A 23,952-nucleotide genomic window follows, 5' to 3' on the forward strand; every position below is an offset into this window, starting at 1 on the left:
TAGAGAAGCTTAAATATTACGTCATAAATGTTAATTCTTACTAATCATGGAATAAAACTACTCAAACACCAGTTTCACTGTAAAATATTACACCTACCATCGAATAAGACATTCGATATAGGTCTCGTTTGTCCAGGTCAAGTAAACCCTTTATACAAAGTAGTAGACTATCGAACTATTAAAATGGTTAAAATAAAACAATAAAACTTTTTTAACAACAGGAAACTTTAACACTATATATTTACAAATATAAATTATTATACAAATAAGTTAACAGCTTAACCTATCGTGTAAACCTATGTTATAAGTTATTATATTTATATGATGGCATCTTTATATAGTTAAAGTTGATACGCCTCGTCCGCAGAATCTCTCTGTAGTTGAGAGCTGACAACTTTGGCGTTCTCTTCCTTTCTGGATGATTGAAATCCACGTGGAAAAGACCAAACTTAACTCTGAAATAAAAAAATTAAAAAATAAATATCAGTCCATAAATAAAAAATATACTATAAATACTATTGCACACAAAAAGAAAACTAATAAAAAAACTCAGTCAACAGAGAAACATATTTTTCTAAATAATATTATTACATTGTTTATAATTCCTATTTACATTAAGTACATATTAACTCATACGGTAACATTCCAATTTAATACAATTTGCTCAAGATTGAAAAAGAAGAACACCTACTTCTATTAATAATAATGATAACTGTAGGATGTACTATAACCTTATTTTATTATGTTCATCATTATCCATAGTACTAAAGGGCACGGATGTCCACCGCACTGGTATGTGTAGTGGATTAGTAGACATCACACGTCTTCGAATAGATGATGAAGAACCCTCAGGCAAGCATGTTCGCTCGCGATGTTTAAATAAGTAATATAAAGTGAAGTTTAAACCGAAAGACATAGTTTCGAAAATTTAAGAAGTGTGTGCAGGGGATTGAACTTGGTATTCCCGAGAAAATGGGGCCGAGGGCCTAAACCCTACTACTACTCTATCGCCCCTTTCCTAGATGATCACCGGCGAATTTAGGTGCTTGCCACGGAATGGACTTTATTGTGACATCGGCCATACGTGCTAGCGGAGAAATAAACTGTTCCTGCGGGATTTAAAAATGGCTTTTTTAATACCAAGATAGCAATAGAAGGAGCTGTTTGATTGTTCCTATCAAAAATGAAAATATACATGTTTCGTCCGGTGCAACGGATTTTGATGCGGTTTTAATATAAATATATATCATAAGGAATCACCCTGTAAAAATATTAAATCCAAATAAGCATACCTATTTTTTTCCATACAATCGAGTTCATAACATTCTAAGTATTTACTTATGGCAATCCTATTGAAGATAAAAGACCGACACGCGCATAGTGCCTACGATACGCGTCGCGTACTGAATAAAGTGACAGGAGTCACATGAATTTAATTTTGCATGTGATGTTAAGGCTGTATCTGATTTCTTTCTGTTAATATTATGGCAGTGGAGTACTCAGAAACTATAGGTTTTCGTTTTCACAGATAAGTCTCTAAAGCCTGTGAAGTATTATTTTATCATTTAAACGTTGTATAATTACTATCTAATTAAGTTTTTTTTTGAGTAAAAAAAGAAAAATTTTTTTGCAACCATTTCAGCAAAAAATAAATTGACATGGCAGTAGCTTAACTCTTTTTTTTAATTTGTAACTGTTCAAAGTTGGGTCGCAGTAAATATACAAGCTATTTACTGTGGTTGGGGTGGGTCACTAGAATAAAAAATTAAAGAAAAAAAAATGCCAGCAAAGTAAAGACTATAATATAGGAAGATAGACGATCTGCAAAACTAAGTAGGTATTCAGTTGACATTAAAATTCAAAATACTATCATTTTATTATTCCAGTTCCTAGGAGTACCTACTATAAATTCATTAAGGCCCCAAGAATGCAGGTTCGACTCTAATCAATTGATCGCAAACTTGTAACTTTTTGCTACACAAAATTAATATTCATAATTTTATACTCAACTTGTTATTGTATCTTGGAATTCAACGTACGTGACATAGGTACCTACTTATTGTATATTACCTACGGTGGGATTTTTATATACTATGAACAATAATGCAGTTGCATAGGTAATAAGAAGAATAGACCAGGCAAAAAAATGTCCGTCAGGAATCTACTTGTAGCATGAAATGTGCACAAGTGCACCTATTTTATTTTATGTACACGTATATTTTAATTTTGGATAGGAACCATCAAAGAGCTCCTTTTTCAGCTATTTTGGTATTATAAAAGCCCTTTTTAATCCCGTGGGAACAGTTCATTTCCTACACTAGTTTTTTTTTTATTTTATTTATTGTTCCTTTTTGTATTTTGTTTTTTTATAGAAGAAGAATTTAATAATAATAATAATAATAAACTGTGTTCAGGTGCTAAAGGCTTTTTGTTTTGTCTTTTGGAGGTTAATTTTTATTAAGATCGGTTCAGCGGTAAAGCCTTTTTCGAACCGCACGCCAAATATGAATTTATAATTTGTTTGCATTTGCCTTTATTTTTCTACTGAATTACTTAGCTACTTTTAAAGGCAATTAGTTGAAGGCTCAGTTACGTGTTATAAAAATAACAATAATAACATTTCGTAGGTTAGAATGTCTCAACAAGAATGAGCATAGGTTGGTTTATTAGCCAAGTATATTTAGTAGTAATTATAACGTAATCGTATAATACAATGACATCGTTACACAATAGATATAAAAGCATTAACTTTAATTACATGCTTAGCAATTTACGATTATCCGAGACTCAGGAGATCGTGCCACACGTTATTCTTTAAATAGTGATACCAGTGAATTGATTTATTTATGATAAACACATCCGCATTGTATTTATTAAAAAAGTACGACAATATTGTTTTTATAAACCTAGTACTAGTAGTAGTTGGTTCCGGATATAAGGAGTATTAAGATAACAATCGGCAAAGTCTTCGGGTAGCGTCATGCAAGGTCTAATTTCTAAATCCCTCTCTCATGCGATGAGAGAAGCTGTGAGATAGACTTATGATACTAAGAATCGTGATAAAATATGTCATGTTATCAAAAATAAACTAGTCAGGCATTCTGCAACAAAAAGTCGTGTGGTAAAAATTTACCTGCGTCTTTTAGATTACTCGACACCTAATTAGTTGCCTTAGTACGAGATTTGTTTGATCGCAATCGAAGAGTCGCTTCGAAGGGTGGAAATACTTTAAAATCGGTGTAAAATTGATCTTATTCGCATTAAATTAAAGTTCATATTTGCCTACAATTCTTTAGCTCGGGCTTTTGACAAAAAATTTGTAAAACAAAAATCCGAAGTAGAGGATTCGCGACACTAATACGAGTTTCATTAGGTCCATTTTACTTTGACGATCTAAACTCGAAAACGACTGCTCCATTGCGAGTAAGTTAGGCTTGTACTAAAGCTACAGTTTTCTGAAGATGCCCCATCGGAGTGAAACGTGTGTATAGAGCGTAGTTCAGGTTTGAGCATCGGTGTAGTGTGGCGTATTAAGAATTGGTAATAAAAAAGTACAACTTACATAAGGGGCAACGGCTCGTGGTCGTTGAATTATAGCAATTTAATCTAACTGTTGTCCGTGTGATGACGGCTGATCAGAATACACTTGTCAACGCTCAACACCCCTTTTCCCGCGTGTGTCGTACGAGGTGATATAAGGAACGATGTAACTAAGAGAATATAACGGAGAACGGGCAGCAGAGTCATCTGTGCAATTCCTACCATCTACTACGTTTACCAACCCGTATGCCCAGCGTGGTGATAATGGGCAAACCCTCAGTGGAGTGTAATAGGCTTTTTATCATTGATGAATCAAATTGTTTATTATATGGCAATAATATATTATTTGCACGGGAATAATGGGAACAATGCGTGTGAAAAGGGTGCAATGCAGAGGACGCAGCGCTTGGATCTAATAACGTAGCTACCAAACTACAACTACAAACTCAATAATATAATAATAATAATGCCTCTTCAACAAAATTATTATTAATGTAGGGATCGGTCTGTTCAAAGTAGGTAATGTTAGGATAGCACAGACAACAATTATTCCAATTAAAAATGTTTACTTGGCATCGGATTATTTCAAATATTTAATAATGAATGGTACTTCGATAACACCATTATCTTACAGCAAAGGAAAAATGTTATGTACGTATAAAACTGTCTAACACAGTTATACTTAAATGAAGTAAGTTTTTTTTTACTATTCAATCACGGAAGTTGGTATAGGAATTTGGAGAAAGTCAACTGGGTTTTCTAATAAATAAAGGTGAGTGTATCTGTGTATCCTTATGAATATTTTGGGGTTAGATGCTCAATTTATATGCGGTTTGACGTTAGTCATTTTTAATATAACATGATTGAAACTGTGGTTCTCGTCTAGTTGATAACTGGTTAGATTATGTTTTCAGTCGCTTATAAAATTATCTGAAGAAGCCGTGATAACCTGGTTGGACCGACTCCCTTTCAGAAATCGACCTCTGGCACGCACCTCTTATATTTCGGAATCATGTGCGTTTTAATTAAATATCACTTGATTGAACTGTGAAGGAAAATATTTTGGGGAGTCTGAGTGTTCTTCCAAATTATATAAAAGACGTTCGCGTTCACGTTGTACGCAATCTTCTATTATTTACTGGAGATCAGTGCCCTGTAATGGGCCAGCAAGGTTGTGGTAATGATGATAGTCATAAAATTAACTTACGTGTATCCATCAGACCATTCGAAGTCGTCCATAAGCGTCCAGGCAAAATATCCCTCAACTCTACATCCATCCTCGTGCATGGCGAGCAACAATTGGTAAAGATATTTATTATAATAAGATACTCGTTCATAATCGTTGAGCCCACCAGAGTCGCATACTCCATTTTCCGTTATAATAATAGGTACTCTAGTTCCATAATTGTTAGTTATCCAGTTGACGATTTTTCGCAATCCCGGTGGGTATACCTGTAAACAAAAAAACCAGCTAAGTTTGATATGGAATTGCATACTGAGGGTTACGCACAAAAGTGCACCGTGAAAAACTATCTGCAATAAGATCGAGCAAAAAACCAGTTTTTTGTACTATTCTTTAATTTTCAATTGTTTTTTAAAAATTATTTGTTGTTATAGCTCGAAACACAAAGTACACATAATATTAGGTTACATTCGTACATTTTAACTCTCATACTAATAAGTAGTATCAAACATAAATGTAAAAGTGTGTTTGTTAATTTTTTAGTTATGGGCTAGGCTCTATTGCTATACCTACCGATTTTCCTGAAATTTGGCACAAATATATCTGGCATTATATAGAAGGACATTACTATTTATTTTGACCGGAGATCGTGTACATAATGTACTTTGTGTTTCCAGAACATAAAATTATTTATTTACGTTGATCAAGTAACAGCTTGTTATCTCAGAATTTCCCCTGAGAACTTTGGCAGAGATTTTCTCAAAGGGTTGTTCTTTACTAGCGAGAACTAGCGTCCGGATTTCGAACAGAGAGACCTGAGCTATTAATTGCGCGCGGTATAGTTCGTTTAGAATTCATTATTTATTATTCTAAAAAGTCAAAGATGTCTCTTTTCTGCAAAGCGAGCGAACAAGCGAATAAAAAATAAATTAACACACAGAAGCAAGCAAAAATTTCGTCTGAATTTTTGAAAAAGTTTCGTCTTCCACACAAAATTTGAAAAAATATGAATGACCTGCATTATTCATATTTTTTACAACACACAACTTATAACACAGTGCGTGCATAATGGGATGCGGCATGTTTCCTGAAAAATTATCCTGCGCACTACTGAGTGCTTTGGTATAATCAGTAGGTACACCTGACATGTCATGATGTGTTACATGACGATTTCAAAAACTTAAGTGGTACTATTGCCACAGAATTTACATTACAATATGACAGTAGAATAACCTAGCCAAAAAGGACCCAAATTCAAATAAAATCATTTTAATTGTTTGAACTGCAATGGCCACAGAACTTGCTTGCAAGTTCTTTAACAATGCCAAAGAAAGGCCAGGCCGTGTAACTTGTCAAACGCGTTCAGATATCACAAGTGACCACACTAGAGAACGCAAACTGACTAATATTGCGTTCGGTACTTTTCCGTGGAATTTTCGTTAGTTATAGTTATGCTATTAGATAACGCTTCTGAATATACTTTACCCATGGATAATACACGGTAGATAAACGGCATTTTTTTAACTCGTCGCCAAGTTATAAAGTTAGTTCTAAACTAACTGTTCGTACAATTTTCGCTTCGTCACTATTAACGACGGCCATATCGACATATCACCAACTCGTCTCTAATTATAGCATTAAAATCTTAGCTTTATATTTTGTGTCATAAAGTGTTCTTTGAAGTGGATGTCGTATGTCCAACACACGATTCTTGGTTGACACGTAGAGCACACGCCATAAACTACTAGCACAAAAATATTGGAAAGCTAGCTTTATGTCACATAACATCAAGTTTACACTTCAATCCTTTAGTTTCAGTGCAGTCGATACTGAGTCGAATTTCTGTGCAAAGACTATCATAATGCCCCCATGCCATCATTACGGTGGTGTGTAAGTCGCTGAACTTATAAAACAGTAACATATTAAATCATTGATGTCAGTAAAGTATTTCTTATACAATGAGAACATGTCAGTAATTGATTTGATTTGTTTAATTCTTGAAATGACATTGACAGAGAACTTGCCTACCACGTGTTAGTGTATATTTTAATTGTGTGTCTTTATCAATTATTATAATGTATTAGTTGTAGCCGAGATTTTATATCCGCAATAATCAAGGATAAGAACATAAACTTTGGTTACCAGGAAATTTCTGGGTAGATAGATAATCAATATTATATTTGCGCTTTTGTTTCTGATGTAACTAAAACCTTATTGCGTAATACTATACTCTTAACTGTAATCAACATAACCTGTAATTACCTACTTGCTCATTTATCATGATGTAAGGAGGTATTATTAAAAACTCTTGTAACACCTGTACATGTCTTACTCTATAATGTATGTCGATTCTCATTGTTTACTCCGTGGTATATGCTCGTTATGCTCTAATAACAGCTGGACAAGGGAGTGGCCAATTACAGACAGTACTTTTTGGATATGGATTGTTTACGTTCTTGTTTCCTACTTCTGATCATTATTTTGGGGTCACCGATTAGGTCTTATCAATCTGTCATTTGAAATTATACTCAAGCGCAAAACTTAACTACAGTCGAGATAAATTTTTTGTCTTGCATTTTTACAACTCTTCCTACAAGAACTGTCGATATTTACGTATTCAAAATAACGTTTAGAGTGTTGTTACGACTTGAATATAATAGATAATTAGGACCCTGAACTTCATTGCACTGATGTTTCTGCTGCTTGACACTGACCTGTGCCATTTGTTCAAGTCGAGTAAGTTTGTTAAACCGCTATTTATCAGTCGCTACAGTCTCGTTTGTCAGTCAGTACGGGGGTACTACCGGGAAGAAGAGTGGGCTGTTAAATCACTGAGTTATAGTTTACTAGGTAAGATATATGGTATATGGTTATCACTTAGTGCATTTGCTTACAACCAGCAAAGCCCTATATTTATGAATGCTATCTACGCAACGCAACATGTGTTGCGTTACAAAACTTTCAGAACCCATGCCTCGGTACCCAATGTAACCTAGGAACTTTCTATCAAATAGTAAAACTAAAAAGGCAAGAAAATAAGACCCCCTCCTCGCATTTAAACCTACAACCTTTAGAATTTCTGCATCTACTTCCGATCAGATTGAACTTTAAAGATATGTACAAAATTAAAGACGTGAAGATACCAACAAGTTGTTGTTTATATCAACATTATTTGTTTGTGATATTACGAATACTTGAGGATATAAAAAAAAAAAAATTCTTCCGAGTACGAAGGCTGAACCGTACCTACTGCAATGTAGTTTTAATTAACATAATAAATAATTTTAAAGTAAAAAAATGGTAATTTCGAATTATAAAATAGCGTTATCCTTGCTTGCGTTGAATTCAACATTTAAAGAAAAATGTGCTATAAAAATAGCTAGGTTTATCCTTGCCCTTGCCTTGCAATTTAATAATTATTGCATTGCGTTGTTGCAATTATTTAGTTGCCTCAAATAACGACAGTTTAGCTAAAACTATAGTATTTCGCTTATAGCAATAGAAATGCAATCAACTCATTAGTTGCTGTCAAAGTACGTTGCACGACATTCTAGGTCATATTTTGAGCCCTGATTATACAACTGGTAACAGAATTACGAAATAGTATTAAAGAATGCATACATATATTTCATGAGAATCACCCTGTAAAAATATTTAATCAAAAGGACCATATTTATTGTTCCATACAAACGAATTCGAAACATGCTAAGTGTTTACTTATGACAACCCTATTGAAGATAAAAGACCAACACGCGCATAGTACCTGAAAAAGTAGTCACATGAATTTAATTTTGCATATGATTTTGTATCTGATTCCTTTCAGTAAAAACTATGGCAGTGGTTCACTCAAAAACTATAAGGTTTTTGGTTACACAGATAAGTCTCAGACACACATAATGTACCTCTAAATCCTGTGAAATATTATTTCGGTTTTCATTTACACGTTGTATAGTTTATTATTTCATATACTTAACAAAGTTTTATGATACATACGTAAACAGTATCAGTATGGTTTCAAAAATTAGGTCATTAAATTCATTTCGTGGTCAGTTGAGATTTCAATGCCATAGAGAAACGAGATGTTTGAGTGATTTTTACACTAAGTATATCCATCTGTAATTCTGTATATATCTACAACTGTACCTGATCTGTCTGTGATTTTGAAATAGCTGATTTGGCTTTCATAACCCATATCAGTCGGTGCGAAATAATTTTTGGTAAGTTTTATTATTAGACCGGTACGACATGAAAGACTAATCTAATTTCTATGGAGTATATAAAATAATGGAAATTAAAGTGTTCGAGATTATTGCTCTGTAATATGCTAATGCGATAATTTGATCGATAATCGAGAAATCAAACCTATCTACTATGACAAGATGAAATTGTAGAAAGTTAATATATTTTTATTTATCATATGGGTTATCAAAAAACTAAACTTACGGCTAGCCAAAACGCTCCGGGAATCGGCCATTTCGGATCTTGTTCTGACTTAACGCCCGCGTCGTGGTCAAGTGAAGGAACTAGCCAGCCCGGTTCCATTGAAGATGCAGATGCCAATACAGTAGTATAGTGGTTAATCCCAAAAAAGTCTGATGTTCCACGCACCATTTCAACCTGTAAACATGAAGTAGACTTCTAATATTTATATTTTATGTAAAAAATATTACATATTGCTTCCCGGGCTGAAAATATTCTATGACCATCTTTTCAATTGCGACTGGATTTTCTAGAGATTAGCGCGTAACAAAAAATCACACTTTGCAGATTTATCATTAATATATAAGTAGATAGGCGATTAGCTGTATTTATTTTTTACGCTTTGTATATGCCTTCTAAGTGTAGGTATAAGAGAACGTAAATAAAACGTGTTTAATTGGTAGCGGCATGAGGAAGTTAATAAAGAGATACAAAAAATGTGAGTAGGTATTTTAGGTAGGAGGCAGGAGTTATTTGCGTAAAAATTAGTCCGTTTGCTTAAATAGTTTCAATGCAGCTGGCTAACCCTGACAGTCAGCTACTTTAAAGACATTGCACACCCGCAGACGTCGCAAAACGTAGGATTCAGATAGTCTAAACCTCGAATTTTGCTTTTTCATTGATTTATTATAATTATATTATTTTGAAAATTGTTTTTTTTTATAATATACATACTTTTTAAAATAGTGTGTCGGTGAAATTCAAATACTTTATTAAAGCAAACAATTACTATAATATAACACTATAATGGATAACACTTTTTATACATATTTATTAAACTCTTTATTTGTATACCACAACATTTAAAATATAACAAAAACAGAAACATCGAAAGAAGTAGTAATACAAAAGGCGGCCTTATCGCTTAATAGCGATCTCTGCCAGGCAACCTTAAAATTAGGAAAAAAAAGAAGAGGATACATATACAAACGTTAACATTAAACTATGCTTATTAAAAGTTATTATTATAAAACGATATTATGGTGATAATATTCCCAGCCGCCAAACAAATTTGACATTTCAAAAAGGCTCCAAACGGGCGGCAGACGTATCTAGTGTCTAACGGCTAATAAAACAACGATATTTAGATTTTTTTTAGGTCATCATTATCAATAGCATATAACCGGCATTCTTCGGCAAAGCTGGAGGATAAAAGTATAAATTAAAAAAAAATTACCTCTTCGGGTGTGAACACTGGCAGGCGGGACCGTGGGTAACCTTGAGTTCGACTCATATTATCAATTCTTTCTCGCACCAATGCTGGATAGTCTCCTTCTTTAGAATAAACTGGATGAGCGTAAAGTCCCAACTGCATAATAAAATAACGCATTATAAATCATGGCATGGGTCAAAAATAGGATAAAACAGAATGGTAACTATCAAAAAAGATGTGCCGTAAAGATTTTTAGCGTTCCAGTAAGATGTCTTGTAAAACTTGAATATTTATTATTTTGCTCCAGGAAACTAGGCCAATATAAAAATCCAAAATACGATACAAAATAAAAAAAGGAAAAACCATTTGACTTTATAAATAACAATCTTAAGAAACTATAAATAAATATAAAAATAACTAAACCTAAGGAGCTTCAAGCCAAAAGTCCGCAATAAGGAATAAAACAACAAGAAGTACATAAAACGAGGCATTCTACCTGAGATAATATGTATACCGAGCCGGAAACGTGAATAATTGGTGTAGGATATAATGGATTTTATGACCGAGTTATAACATGTTTATCACCTCAATTGCGAGGAAACGAAATAACGGTTTTATAAGCCATTGTCTTGTGTAGTAAAATTAAAAGTAATATAAGAATAATTTTGCGTTATTAGAGTATTTGGTTTGAATTTATAATAATATGTAGTTCACAGGTATATGATTTCCTAACTGCAGTAATAGTAGGTGCATTTTTTATGAAAAACTAAACTTGTACCTAAAACTTAAATGTAGGTAATGCAATTTTTTTCGTTGTGTCATCAGTAGGTAATATACACAGAATTAATTACTTTGAGCAAGAGTACATACAATCAGTTTCAGGGAACATAGCTAGCACAAGAGATTATGAAAAGAATCATATAATAATTTAAATGGTTGATACTTGTAAGTTTTCAGTTTTAAAATATTAAAAGACCTCTAATGTTATGTAGATTACGTTAGTTATGTGTCATTATTTCCTGTGTTTATCAGGCCTTATTTATTGGCATTTTGCACGGAAGTTGACCTGTAGGTAGAAGTCAAATATTTTGCCATATGATACATATATCGACTTTCTACACATACTGAGTCATTGTACAAGGTTGGACACATGTAATTTAGAGTTTAATTATTGCAGCGGCAGCGGATAAAAGGAAAAGTTACCAAGCGACAAACTGACCAATATTGAAATATATAAACATCATTGGAATCGCAATATTCTTGGGAATTATGTATGTAATTTTTTTCATGATCAATATTTGAGCTTCATGCTGTGAGCTGGTTGCGTAAGGCTTGGGTTCCTTTTCTGACTGAAAACATACGTCCATGTATAATAATGTTCTCAAGGGTCACGCCATTTAGAAACTCTTAGGCATGCAGATTTCCTCAAGAACTCCACACTTGTACCAATCTGAACTTGGCCAGCGCGGCGTGGTGGACTACAGCCTCAAACCCGATCAAAAAGAATGGAAACATTCTGATAAAAGACCCGTGCCGGCTAGTGAAAAGGTAATGGTTTGATATTGTTGATGATCATGATGGCTAGCAGTTAATTCTAATAAGCGATCCACTGACTCCTCGTAACGGGAACATTATGGAACTAGCAAATTTTAGCAAATTTTATCTCTGACTGAATGTATGATCGATCGGTCTTACCTAGTAACAGGTCAGTAATAAAAAAATGCGTAGGTAATATTGTATAGAAATTTATACAAACATGCATCTGAAGATATCGTTCAGCAGCTTCTACATCTTCCTTATTGTTGCTATCCTTAGGTTCGGCATAGAACACATCAAGGGTTAATCCAATTTTACCTGTAAAAATAAGTGTATTGAATTCTGGATTTCTTGATTTCTCTGCATGATATAATAGAAGGTATGAGTAACTCATAAATTCCTTACATTTCCAATCTCCGTTAGTGGGGTTTTTAAATTTCTCAGCGGATATAGACGCATTCGAAATTCCGTGCACCTTTTTCATAAAGTTGTATAGCTGATTATAAGCTATTTATACACGTTAAAAAAGTGAAGTTAAAGGTGATTTCGGTTTGGTTTTTATAACCGGTTAAAAAGAGAAACTGGTTCGTATTTAATTTCAATCAATCAATTGATATTAACTGGTTTTACAAACTTTGATTTTAGTTATTTTTTTGATTTACTGCGGTTGCTACTTCTATGAGTAAAAGTTATTTGACGCAGCAGGACGGGTTAATGTTCATAAGTTATTCCATTCACAGCAGTTTTCTTAAATTGCTTGCTTTTTTTTAAATCCGCCAAATACTATAGGTACTTATCTGAGTAATTTTTATTCGTAAAATTAAGCTATTTTCTATAATAGACACAAATTTACTTAAAAAGATGTATAATTTATACCCTTTTTGTTTTTTGCAGCAACGTAAGAGTCGCACGCGCCGCTAAATAGGCTAGACAAAGGGACTAGCGCGTCTTGCATTAAACGGTTAATTTAGGTTTAAAAAACGTTATGAAACCGTTCGCTCAATAAGAACGGTAACCTATAGCATTTCAGTTCGTTTATTTCTTTAACCAAAATATTCCGGTATATTTAAAACCGGTTCCGAGCCCTGGATTTTAGCTTTGGGGTGTTTTTAATAAAAACTTCTATACTATACAAAGGAAGTGAACAACTATAAAATATTAAAGTTACGATAAATAATTAAAAGGTAAAAGAAAAACAAACCTTTCTGCTTAGGCCGAAATTCCTTGTCATATAAATGGTAAGCTCTAGCATGTCCCAAGAGCATATAATGCGAGCACAAATAAACTCCAATTCCATGTGATTGCATTGCAGGAACAAAAGCATTAAGATCGTAACCCTGTGAAAAAAAAAAAGAAAGGATTGTTTTAGAATCAAAACAGAATACAAAATAGATTACACAAAAAAAAACAATCAAATCAATCTCAAAGAGATTCAGTTTTATATAGAAGCTCTTTTTTCCAAATAATATAGCCTGTAGGTACGCCGCGCGCGGGCTGCGAGTATCCGCGGAATGTGACCAGAAGCGGTTCGTATTTATCGTACTCGTACAATAGGAGAAAAAGAATAGTGTTTTATTGAGAACCAGAAAAAAAAATTAAGGGAACAAGAAAGGAAATACTGACGTACGGAAATACGTGTGTGGTGCCAAATGTTGGCTCCACTAAGCATTTACTACGCCTGTGGACAGTCCAAAAGATCATCATTAGGTGCCATCTGCAAATTGAAGTTTGGAGGTCAGACGGTGGGAAATCGTACAACGATGTGCCATCTTCTTCAGTTCCGAATGGGTATGACCGGTTCAATCTCTTATGTGACCTCATAGCACCAGGGAGACAGAGGAACAAGTGGTTTGACGGAACCACTTATTTCTCTGTCAGTACAGTACAGGGACATCTATAGGTAACTGAAAAACGCAACCTTGCTTTTTATGATGTTTGTCATCAGTCTTCGTTGGCATTCGGCTCTTTGTAATACTTGAGCGTTTGAGATGAATATACGATATTTTCAACATTTTTCGTAATTACCAAATCTTAAACGCTTGCAACCGTCTACAACTTTACAATATGTATTAACTATATAATAAAAACGAACCGCGTGCTCACCTCTAATCGCAAGCATTATACCGAGCGTAGGTATATTCACAAGAGCATTAGCAATTATCCCCTTACAATGTACAAATTATTAAAGAATTGTTAAAGCTATTCTATGTTTTAACACTCGATGCAGAATAACTTGATCTCTGTTAATTTATTTAGTTTAAGTTAGAGAATACTTAAAAGATTTAATTAAAAAAATCGAGTTCTCATTGATGACGTTTTCACAGCCGCTACTTAAATGATTTTTAGAGAATTTCAACTTAATAGAAAATACAGTTTTAACAGTATTGTTGTTTTTGGATAAAAACATCAAAAACGATGAAACTTCAAATAAATTAATAATCCTGTAGCTTCCGTATGTTCCTGTTCGTATAACTCGAGAAAGTTGATTGATTGATTTCAATCTCTTGCACAAAAGGTAGGACAACTTTATGAGAAAGTTTGTTCCAATTATTTTATCCCAACATTCCACGTGAGCAGTTATTACCACTAGACAGATACACAAAAGTGTGACCAAGTACAGCTATAAATAGTTGAACTTCAGACGAAATATAAAAAAAAATACTTTTAAAAATTGCAAATAAAATAGCTTACAAACTAGAACAACTACAACGTAGCATAGCGAAACTTACGTTATAGCAGTGTACGTGAAGCTCGTTCATCGTTGTCCAAGTTTTGACCATATCTCCGAACAAGCTAAACACTACTCTTGCGTAATCCTCAAAATAATCCACCATCTTTGGGTTGGTCCACCCACCTAGGTCCATAAGTGCTGTAGGCAAGTCCCAGTGGAAAAGTGTGACTACTGGAGTAATTTTGGCTTTTATGAGCTCTTGGAAAATTTTACGATAGTATCTGACACCTGCTTTGTTTATGTAATGGTCGGTCCCGTTTGGCAGGATTCTATTAAATAAAAAAGTAAAATATATTCTTTTAACAAATAAAATTCATCGTCCACAGCATTATTATCACTGTTGAGCACAGTTTACAAAGATTGTAAATGGTGTAATTATAAATATCCTGTTTTAAGATCTTTCTAAAACGGCTATCAAGTCAACCCAGCTATCTTCCAAATAATCGTTATTCGGCCATTATGCTTGTTACAGAAAAATAGCAGAGCTTTTTTATCTAAATAAGATGTTGGCGTTTATTTTTATTTTTGAAATATTCAAGTACCTGTCTAATCTATGTTTATTTTTAAAAAATGTATTACATTATATTAAACAACGTTCATAATAACGTTTGAAGTATTAATTCAATTACCAGTCGAAAGATTTCAGTTAGTTACCTTGGCCATGATATTGACATTCTGTAATATTTGACTCCGAGGGATTGCAGCATTATTATATCTTGCTTATATTTGTGATAAGAATCGGTGGCTAGATCACCGTTCGTATGATCCACTGTGAAATTCGGATGCTTGTGTAAGTAAGTGTCCCACATACTTTCACCTTTGCCTAAAACAAAAAAAAACACTATGTAAGTAGATATACGAGTATATTTAAATATACGTTTTAATGGTGAGTTAATTATAAAATTAACGAACTTATCCGTTTGATAAAAATTTGTCTATCACAAAAACACGTATTCATTACCGAACTGTTAACAAACGCGCCAATAAATACTCATTAATTATTATTAAGGTCTATATTTTTCGGGGGTGGGCGTTTGGGACTTTCGGTCCATGGTCATCGGGCACGAAAGCGAAACATTTTAATAATGTCGTGCCCAACAAAATAAATATACTGTCGTAGTATATTTATTTTGTTCATATCACCATGTAGCCCCAAAGTAAGCGTAGCTTGTGTTATGGATACTGAGATAGCTGATGAATATTTTTTTAAATGTAATACACCTAAATACTTTAAATATACACTCAGACACAGAAAAATGCTTTATGCTCATCCTTTAAACATTATACCGGTTGAGGGAAGCGAACCCACGGCCTTGGGCTCAGAAAACAGGGTCGCTGCCCACTGCTCCAGCCGGCTGTCAAATGCCACCGATTTGGGGACCCAAAAGCAGGCGCTTACTTAACCCAAAGCAAAATCTAGCATAAACAACATGCAATAAGATGATATTGTTAAACTCTTGTTATAACTTACGTCACATCTATTTTGTTTTGTGTTGTTGTCCATGATATTTGGATATTATTATTGCCTGTTCACACATGCTAATGATTCAATAAGTAATAAACTGCTACAGCAAGATCATGCCAAGATTCATGAAACGATAGCATCTTACCTGTTGACGTTACTATATAGCAGTATATTTTGTTAAACAGGTAAACCATCAACGGCAAACATACCTAAACTGCACCGGGACGAAAGTTGCGAGCCGAAACTGGTACATTTTATGTAAACGTATAAATTCTTAGAGCTGATAAAACTTAGACTTAGTTTGAATAATTACGTCCAAACGACCTCAAAACTTAGTCACCGCTAAGAATCTTAATAGATAGTTAAAGTTTAAGCCATTCCTATAGTTCTAATCTTATTTCATATATTTAGAACTTGCTTTAACTAGGAACTAATTCAATTAATTTTATTGTGGCTCCTACAAACAAAATAAAATGATTTATTGAAAATCTTCTTTCAATAAAAAATATTCGAATTATTATTGATATGAATGTGTTACGTAGTATCAAGAATTCATGATTCAGAAAATCTGATTTGATAAAAAGTCCTAGCATCTTATTTACGTTCCAGTGGCAAAACATTTTTGTGCAAGAACCTTAAAAAAATATCTACTTATAAGAATATTTATTACAAAAGCGAGGAATAAACACGTTCTGCGTCAGCTTAAAATATAATAGATATTATCTTACTTTGTTTTTGTGACACAAAAATAGGTTCGCAGACTAAGAGTGACCGCACATTGGCTACTAACAGTAGCTTAAATTTGTGTCTTTTATCGATGGTTGGAGTGATATGGCTTATTTATAGACTTGATGGTATTATTCGCGTTGCCCTAGCAACCGATGAAGCGATTTTCTTGATCTTTACACGAATAATATACCAATGCTCGGCTTATAGCACTAATATTAATGAAATATAGCACATACATATCTTACTTCCTGTTTACTTTTTATCCTGGAAAAAACTCCTGATTAACGTTCCCGTTCCCGGTGTAAAGTGATTTTGGGAATTAAAAAAAAACATTTGTAGCCTTTGTACGGCTACACCGCGAAACCAATCTTAACAAAATTTGCATCGACATAGTTGACATCCTTGACATATGATACTTTTATCCCGGGAGGCCAAATTATTCTCGGCGAATAAAAAAAACACGGATTTGACATTGAGGAAGTGGGCAAGACCTGGTAAAAAATAGGTACAGAAACTAACTAAGGTGTTACTACTGTTATGTAAGCCAGCTAGTTATGTGTGGCCAGCCTAGGGAAATGCTTGATATATACTATACGTACCTACCTAAACGATAATATAATAATTTACGAATGTTAGGTCCTCTTGTTATAGTAATTTAATAAACATAAAATGTCAAATACATAAAGTTTATTTATTTATCTTACAAAATTACAGGGCTTTGAAATAGTTCATTGAAATTTAGCTTGACTAACGAAACAGTGTAACTACGTGTTTGGAATACCTCTAACTTGTGATTAAATCATAGCTTAGTAGCATGATTCAAACAGAATACTTAGTCTTGAAGTTAGCATATTTGCCTACCAATGCATAATTAGTGTTAACAATGTGCTAAAATCTAATAATAATTACACCGATCCGCGTTCATCTGTCACATTATAATTACCCAAAAATAGTATTTTAAAACATAGAATTAATATGTTATTACTGTTACAAAATGCATTGTTTACAATATAGAATAACGATTTTCATATTTTAAACAGTTAGTTTACTTGCTTGATAGTAAAAAATAGGTAAAAACTTATTGTTATCTTTACATGAAAGATGATTAAATACCCATTGGAACAATATGAGTTCGTATTTTTTCGAATAGCTCTAAACTAGTAATTATTTCCCTGCAAAAACTTTGCACGTGTTACCTTTTATTTTGATTGAAGCGGCGATAGCCCAGTGAGTAGGACTGCCACTTCACTTTCGGGGGGCCGAGTTTGAATTCCACCCCGCCCACCTCAAATTTTTTTAATTTATGTGTGTTTTAAGCATTTCAAATATCCCTTGCTTCAACGGTGAAGGCAAACATCGTGAGGAAACCTGCATACCCGAGAGTTCTCCATATTGTTTGTTTGGTGTGTGAAGTCCACAAATCCGCCACATAGGTCGCCATACCCATTGTCACTTAGGCTCTGCTCTTCATCGCTCAGTGAGTTAGGGTCTTTACACATGGCACTTCCGCGGCAGCAGCACGTGCGTTAGGAGCGGCAGTCGCACCGCTGGGTCTACAGTGTGACACCCTATTTCCTTCGGTACTGCCACAGTGAAAAACGTGGCGTCGTCAAAATCGTCGTGTAAATGCCCTTGAACATCGAACATACGCGTACGTGCGATCAACCCTAGGGCTCTTGCTCTAGAACGCTGGACGCATAATTGACCGCCACTAAGGCCGCAGGTTGAATGACACGGTTTAGCCTTGCCTTTACTCATAGTATTCTTATCAGGCTCTTTACTTGCTATAATAATTAGCCAAGCAGTCGTGCCAAGTTGTTATTGGAAAGCAGGAAATACTGCTATAATTTTAATTTTTTTTTATTAGAGTCGTAACATGAAAATAAAATAAATTATTTTTAAATCTAAAACGTACCTACTACCGGGTTTAGTTTGGTACTGATTTGTTTTATAATATTTCATTTTAGTCAAATCTTTTCGTAATATTACTAAAATTTTATATTAGTGGACTTGTACAAAGACAAAACCGACCTTGTCAGATAATTCAAAAGCAAGAAATAAGTATTTTCTACTACATTTTTTAAGTCCAGGAAGGTACCAGTACTTTTTTTTAACAACGATTTAAAAATGTTGTTGAAAATATTTATTTAATACCACACTGGAATGCTAGGACGCTTGGCGGCACGGTATTCCTCGGTGGTAAGGCACGGCCGAAGCCTCCAACCAGTCAATTATATATTTAGAGATAATAACAGAATTACATTTTATATGCATTTTTTTCCAGGATAAAAGCCTGACACGGCCCATGAAATATTTCCATGCAAAGCGACGCCATCCAACAGTGTTGCATAAAATTAAATGAAAAAGCGGGAATGCAGATTGATCCAAAGATAAATTAATAAACACACTTTCGCATTAACAAATATTAGTAAAGATTATGTAGATACGTTATCTGTATAAAGATATTATATCATTGATGGTTGTAATGCTATAAGACAAACTAATTACTTTTTATTTTGCTGATTTGATTATATAAATGTTTTAAAACACACTGTGTTTACCTTTTGAATGAATATATAACAACCTAAGCGTACTAAAACATAACAAACTTGCAATATTTGTGAGTATTATAATGTAGACTCCACACACCTTTGAGAACATTATGTTGAACTAACTCTCAGGCATGCAGGTTTTCTCACGATGTTTTCCTTCACCGTTGAAGAAAATAATATTTTAATCACTAAAAACGCACATAACTTAGAAAAGTTACACGTGCGTGCAAGGATTCGAACTCGGCCTTCATTGATTTAATAATCGATTGTATATTTCATTGATTTTATAATGTGCCCCGTTACATATGAATAAATAATATTTTCTGTTCTCGACTCCAAAATTTGGACTGACCTGACTTCAAAATTTTGTCCCAAAGCACCTAGAAAGATCATGAAAAAGTATTACAGTAAAACGATAACTTTAACGGGATTTATTAACAAAACCCTTTTTCTAATGAACCGTAAATATGCTTTCTAAAGACTTGGTTAATAATTAATAGAAGTTTGCATAAACTTCTTTTAATTAAATATATATAAAAAATCTATAACAATACCCAAAAATTAGTAGTAATTTTTCAGAAAAAAATATAAACTAGTTAAGAATGTACTAGTAGAAGAAATTAAGGCCTTTTATATTATGATACACCGTTTGGCCTGCTTATCTCACTTTAGGTTTAAAACCCCCGTTATCTACCCTCTTTTAAATTGTATTTTTTTATTTTTAATAATATTTAAAGTTGTTTCAAACTTTGCTGTCGAAACCTTTAGTAGTTAGAAAAATAGTCCGCTAAGACGATTGTACGGACAAAGTTGCACATACCATGAACCATGTACACTTTTAGTGCCATCTATGTGTCTACTAGAATAAATATAATTTTAACTTTGACTTTGACAGAAAAATAAGATAATTATTTTTTATTTTAGTCAATATTAAATACCAGTAGGATACTCAGCTTATTCTTTATACGACTTAAAAGGAAATATATTTAGGGTGCTTATAAGTATTTATTGCTATTGTATGCTAATGAGTTTATTCATTTCTCTAGAGCTTCAAAATGCCTAAATCGATTTATGATCCTCTTTTGTAAGAATCCTTACCCCATCATATTGCCTATATTTAAAAAAAAAAAACATTTATTTTTGGAAATAAAGCAAATATGAAATAAAATAAATAAATAACACTTTGGAAATATTCGTATTTTTGTAAAGTGTTACAGTTCCTAATGGTGTCTCTTTTTTTTTAATAAGGTACGTAGATACTTGTGAGAAATAACTTAACTTGGTTACGTAAATGATAATTATGCAAATTATGGAAATAAAGAAATCCTAACAATATGATTAAAACTATAGAAATCAGCAGAGGGAAAATGATTGGTCACCTACTAAGACATGACGAATTTATCACGAATATAATTGAGAAAAAAATAGAGCCAAAGCCCCTCTTTGCATCGATTTAACAGGACGAACGCAAATGGATTTTGTGGGAAAAATAAAACGAAAGGTTTCGGTAAAGACTTACAGAGAGCTAAGCTAAATGTCTAGTTCTTGAATAGAAAAAGTTGGAAAGGGCTACACAAGAACTTGTCTGGGAAGTTAGATAAGAATAATTTAAGTATAAGATTAAGCCGACTTACCATCTTCATTCCAAGCTCCTTCAATTTGAAATGCAGCCGTCGCGACTCCGAACATGAATTTGTCCGGAAACGAATAGTTGCTCAGCCCATTTTTGCTTACTAACGTGCTCACTCCCTTTGTGATAAACATCAGGCTACAATAAAATAATCAATGTCTATTACGTTATTTCTCTCACACATATATTATTAAATTTAAGATGGACTATATCAGTTTGATTTCAGTGCATTTTTTGCATTGTATGAAAGCACATATAGAAACACATAAGATAATTTTTTTTCTTAAATTTTTACTATTTAAGTTAAAATACTCGTGTGAAAAATGTAATACTACAACTTGTTCGGAATGCCGATTATGAGAGAAAACCATGAAGTTACTAATAAATAATTAAAAGCATTATATCATTTAAAAAAAAAAACATATTTATCCAGTGATGTTACTCTAGTTAATGGGAATGTTGGATTTTTATTCTCTCCGAAAGATATAATGATAACATAAAAGTTCTATCACATCGTAATTACATGTCCTTTTTTATGTCATGCTTTACCGGAACGATTTATATTCGTGTGTGAATATAAAAGATCATGTATCCATCTAAGTATGTATCCATTTAAGTATATACATATGTTTGTTAATATTGTCACTTTAAGATGGTTATATCTGCTTGCGACGCGCTTGAAATCCTTGTTGTTAAAGTGTCAAGTTAACCACGGTAATTATAAACCATAACATTCGAACAATTGAAAAAAAAGCTGTCTAAAAATAGTCTGTTTTATGTTTATTAGAATAAAGAAAACTTCATTTAAAATTTCAAAATCTTTAAGGATAAAAACCTTTAAAAATTAATTGTTGTAAATTACACCTACATTCATGTTTGTTTTAATTTACGGTACTAAATAAATAAAATAAAATAAATGAAGTATGTAAAACAAATGCAAGCATAGAACCACAAGCGCAATGCCATAAACGCAATCGGCGTTGTCACGTAAAAATAATAAAAGTTAATCCTTCACTAGACACCTACTTTACTGTCGTACATACAAATATTGAATCTACAATTAATAATCTAAGAAGATTATGGAAATTACAATAATATATTAATAGAACACTAGACACATTTGAATCACAAAACTTTAATTTCATTCATTTATTGTTATTGAATGTACAAATAAAATTTTCCGGATAAATAAACAATGTTTAACCTGAAGCACGCTAAAATAGCGACATGGGCGACTCTACTCAGGCTCTGCATTTTGCTAACTAAATTGTGATCCGGTGTTGTTATTAATACAGCTTAATAATTGCAACCTTTACCGCGGAACAACCTTCTAGTTAGGGTTTTCCATTGTGATATATCGGACACATTCTGCACTTCCTAATCAGGATTGATTTATAAGAGATATCCGTTTCCTTCCTATAGGAAATGCAATTATAACCCAGCTTATTCTATAGATATTTTATTAATACCCCATTAGATTCGTTGAAAAATTTTATAAATAGTTTTACAATTATGTATGCCTTTTCCGCGACTTCGTCTGCTTGAGGTTCTTTATTGAGAGGAAAGTAAAGTATTATCTGTACCTAGGATTTATCGGTGTAGCTTTAGTTCACGGAATAAGGTGATAGTTATTACTGTAGGTAATTTTAAATTTTCTGAGGTAAGTGCCTATAAGTTGATTGAAGGTTATAAGTTATCTACATTCCAAATTTTAGCCAAATTGACAAGATATTGTATCGTAAAGGAGGAACAAACATCCTTGAATCCTAAACTTCACTTTTATTATACGTAGTATAACATAGTTTACAAGAACATCTAGGATCACTTATATAAATAAGTTTTTTATATAAATAAGACTTGCCTTCTGTAAATTTATAATGTGATATAAATAGATAAGAGAATAGATAAGAGTTTTTTGAAAATTCATCCCTCAACAAAACGGGGATTAAATTTAAACTTTCGCTGAATAAACTTTTTAGCAATATTTTTTGTTCAATGCTTACTTATTGTTTACATGCCGGTCCCCGAGATTTACTAAACTGATAATACATAATTTTTATTGCAATAAGAATCATTAAAGTCGGTTCACATTTGACGGAGTCATGCCCTTTTATTCCGTTTTCATTTGAATTAAATCAGTAGATTGGTTTGAATTGCGGTCAAGGGACTTACAACTGAAAGAAGGACAGAAAAAATTAAAATAATGTCAGTTTTGGCTTAAGTATAATCATTTGATTATACAGTGTCGTCAAAAAAAATATTTTGAAAATAATTTCAACGTACAGAATCATAACCTGTCAAAGTTTTATCATAAGGATAATAATCATAATGATAACATAATATAAATGATAGATTAAATTATTTTTATCTTAGTATGTATGGAATGAAAAGAAAGTCTTAAATTTAAGAATAAATGTTGTAAATTACGACTGCATAGATCAGTGCAACAAAGCCGCATGTTGATTTTGAGCAAAAAACGAGCTAACCTTCTCTTGATATGAGGTGATCAAGTAATAAATTGTCACTACGAGAAATCTTTAGACGTTATTATGTTAAATATTCTTAACATAAAAATATATAAAGATTACCGGCAATTTACATTCAATGCATAGGCGACATATTTAAGTTATAGATTACCTCTTTTGGAACTATTAGAGATGGAATCTGGAACAAAAGAGCCTATCTACTCGGTGACAGATGGCTAATCTAGGATAAACGCCAGTGTAAGTAACGATAGCATGTATACGTGTGTGTGGCTGTGTATGCTTTTTTATGTAGGTGAATATGTTATTAGGGATGCAATATAATAGACATCATTAAGGCGAATATCATATAGTCCTTTGCTACTACTGAATATGTTTATAACCGGTTTTAGTAGAAGAACCCCACGATACAGGTCACCTAGTGTGGGGTCCACAGGTTATCAATAATAAGAGGCAAATATCAATATAATG

General features: G+C 33.0%; 1 protein-coding gene across 1 annotated transcript; it reads right to left on the minus strand.

The window, feature by feature from the left end:
• Positions 1–280: 280 nt before the first annotated feature.
• Positions 281–22,252, minus strand: LOC120626296 (myrosinase 1-like). Its single transcript, XM_039893763.1, has 10 exons — positions 22,203–22,252; positions 21,003–21,136; positions 15,277–15,445; positions 14,621–14,891; positions 13,093–13,228; positions 12,112–12,209; positions 10,380–10,511; positions 9,167–9,340; positions 4,748–4,992; positions 281–455 (listed from the first exon to the last, which is right to left on the minus strand). Exons 1-10 carry the CDS (start codon positions 22,250–22,252, stop codon positions 302–304), a joined length of 1,563 nt encoding a protein of 520 aa, XP_039749697.1. The 3' UTR covers positions 281–301.
• Positions 22,253–23,952: the final 1,700 nt, after the last annotated feature.

Source organism: Pararge aegeria, chromosome 9 (genome assembly GCF_905163445.1).
Source record: "Pararge aegeria chromosome 9, ilParAegt1.1, whole genome shotgun sequence".
In the NCBI taxonomy this organism is placed as follows: Eukaryota; Metazoa; Arthropoda; class Insecta; order Lepidoptera; family Nymphalidae; genus Pararge; species Pararge aegeria.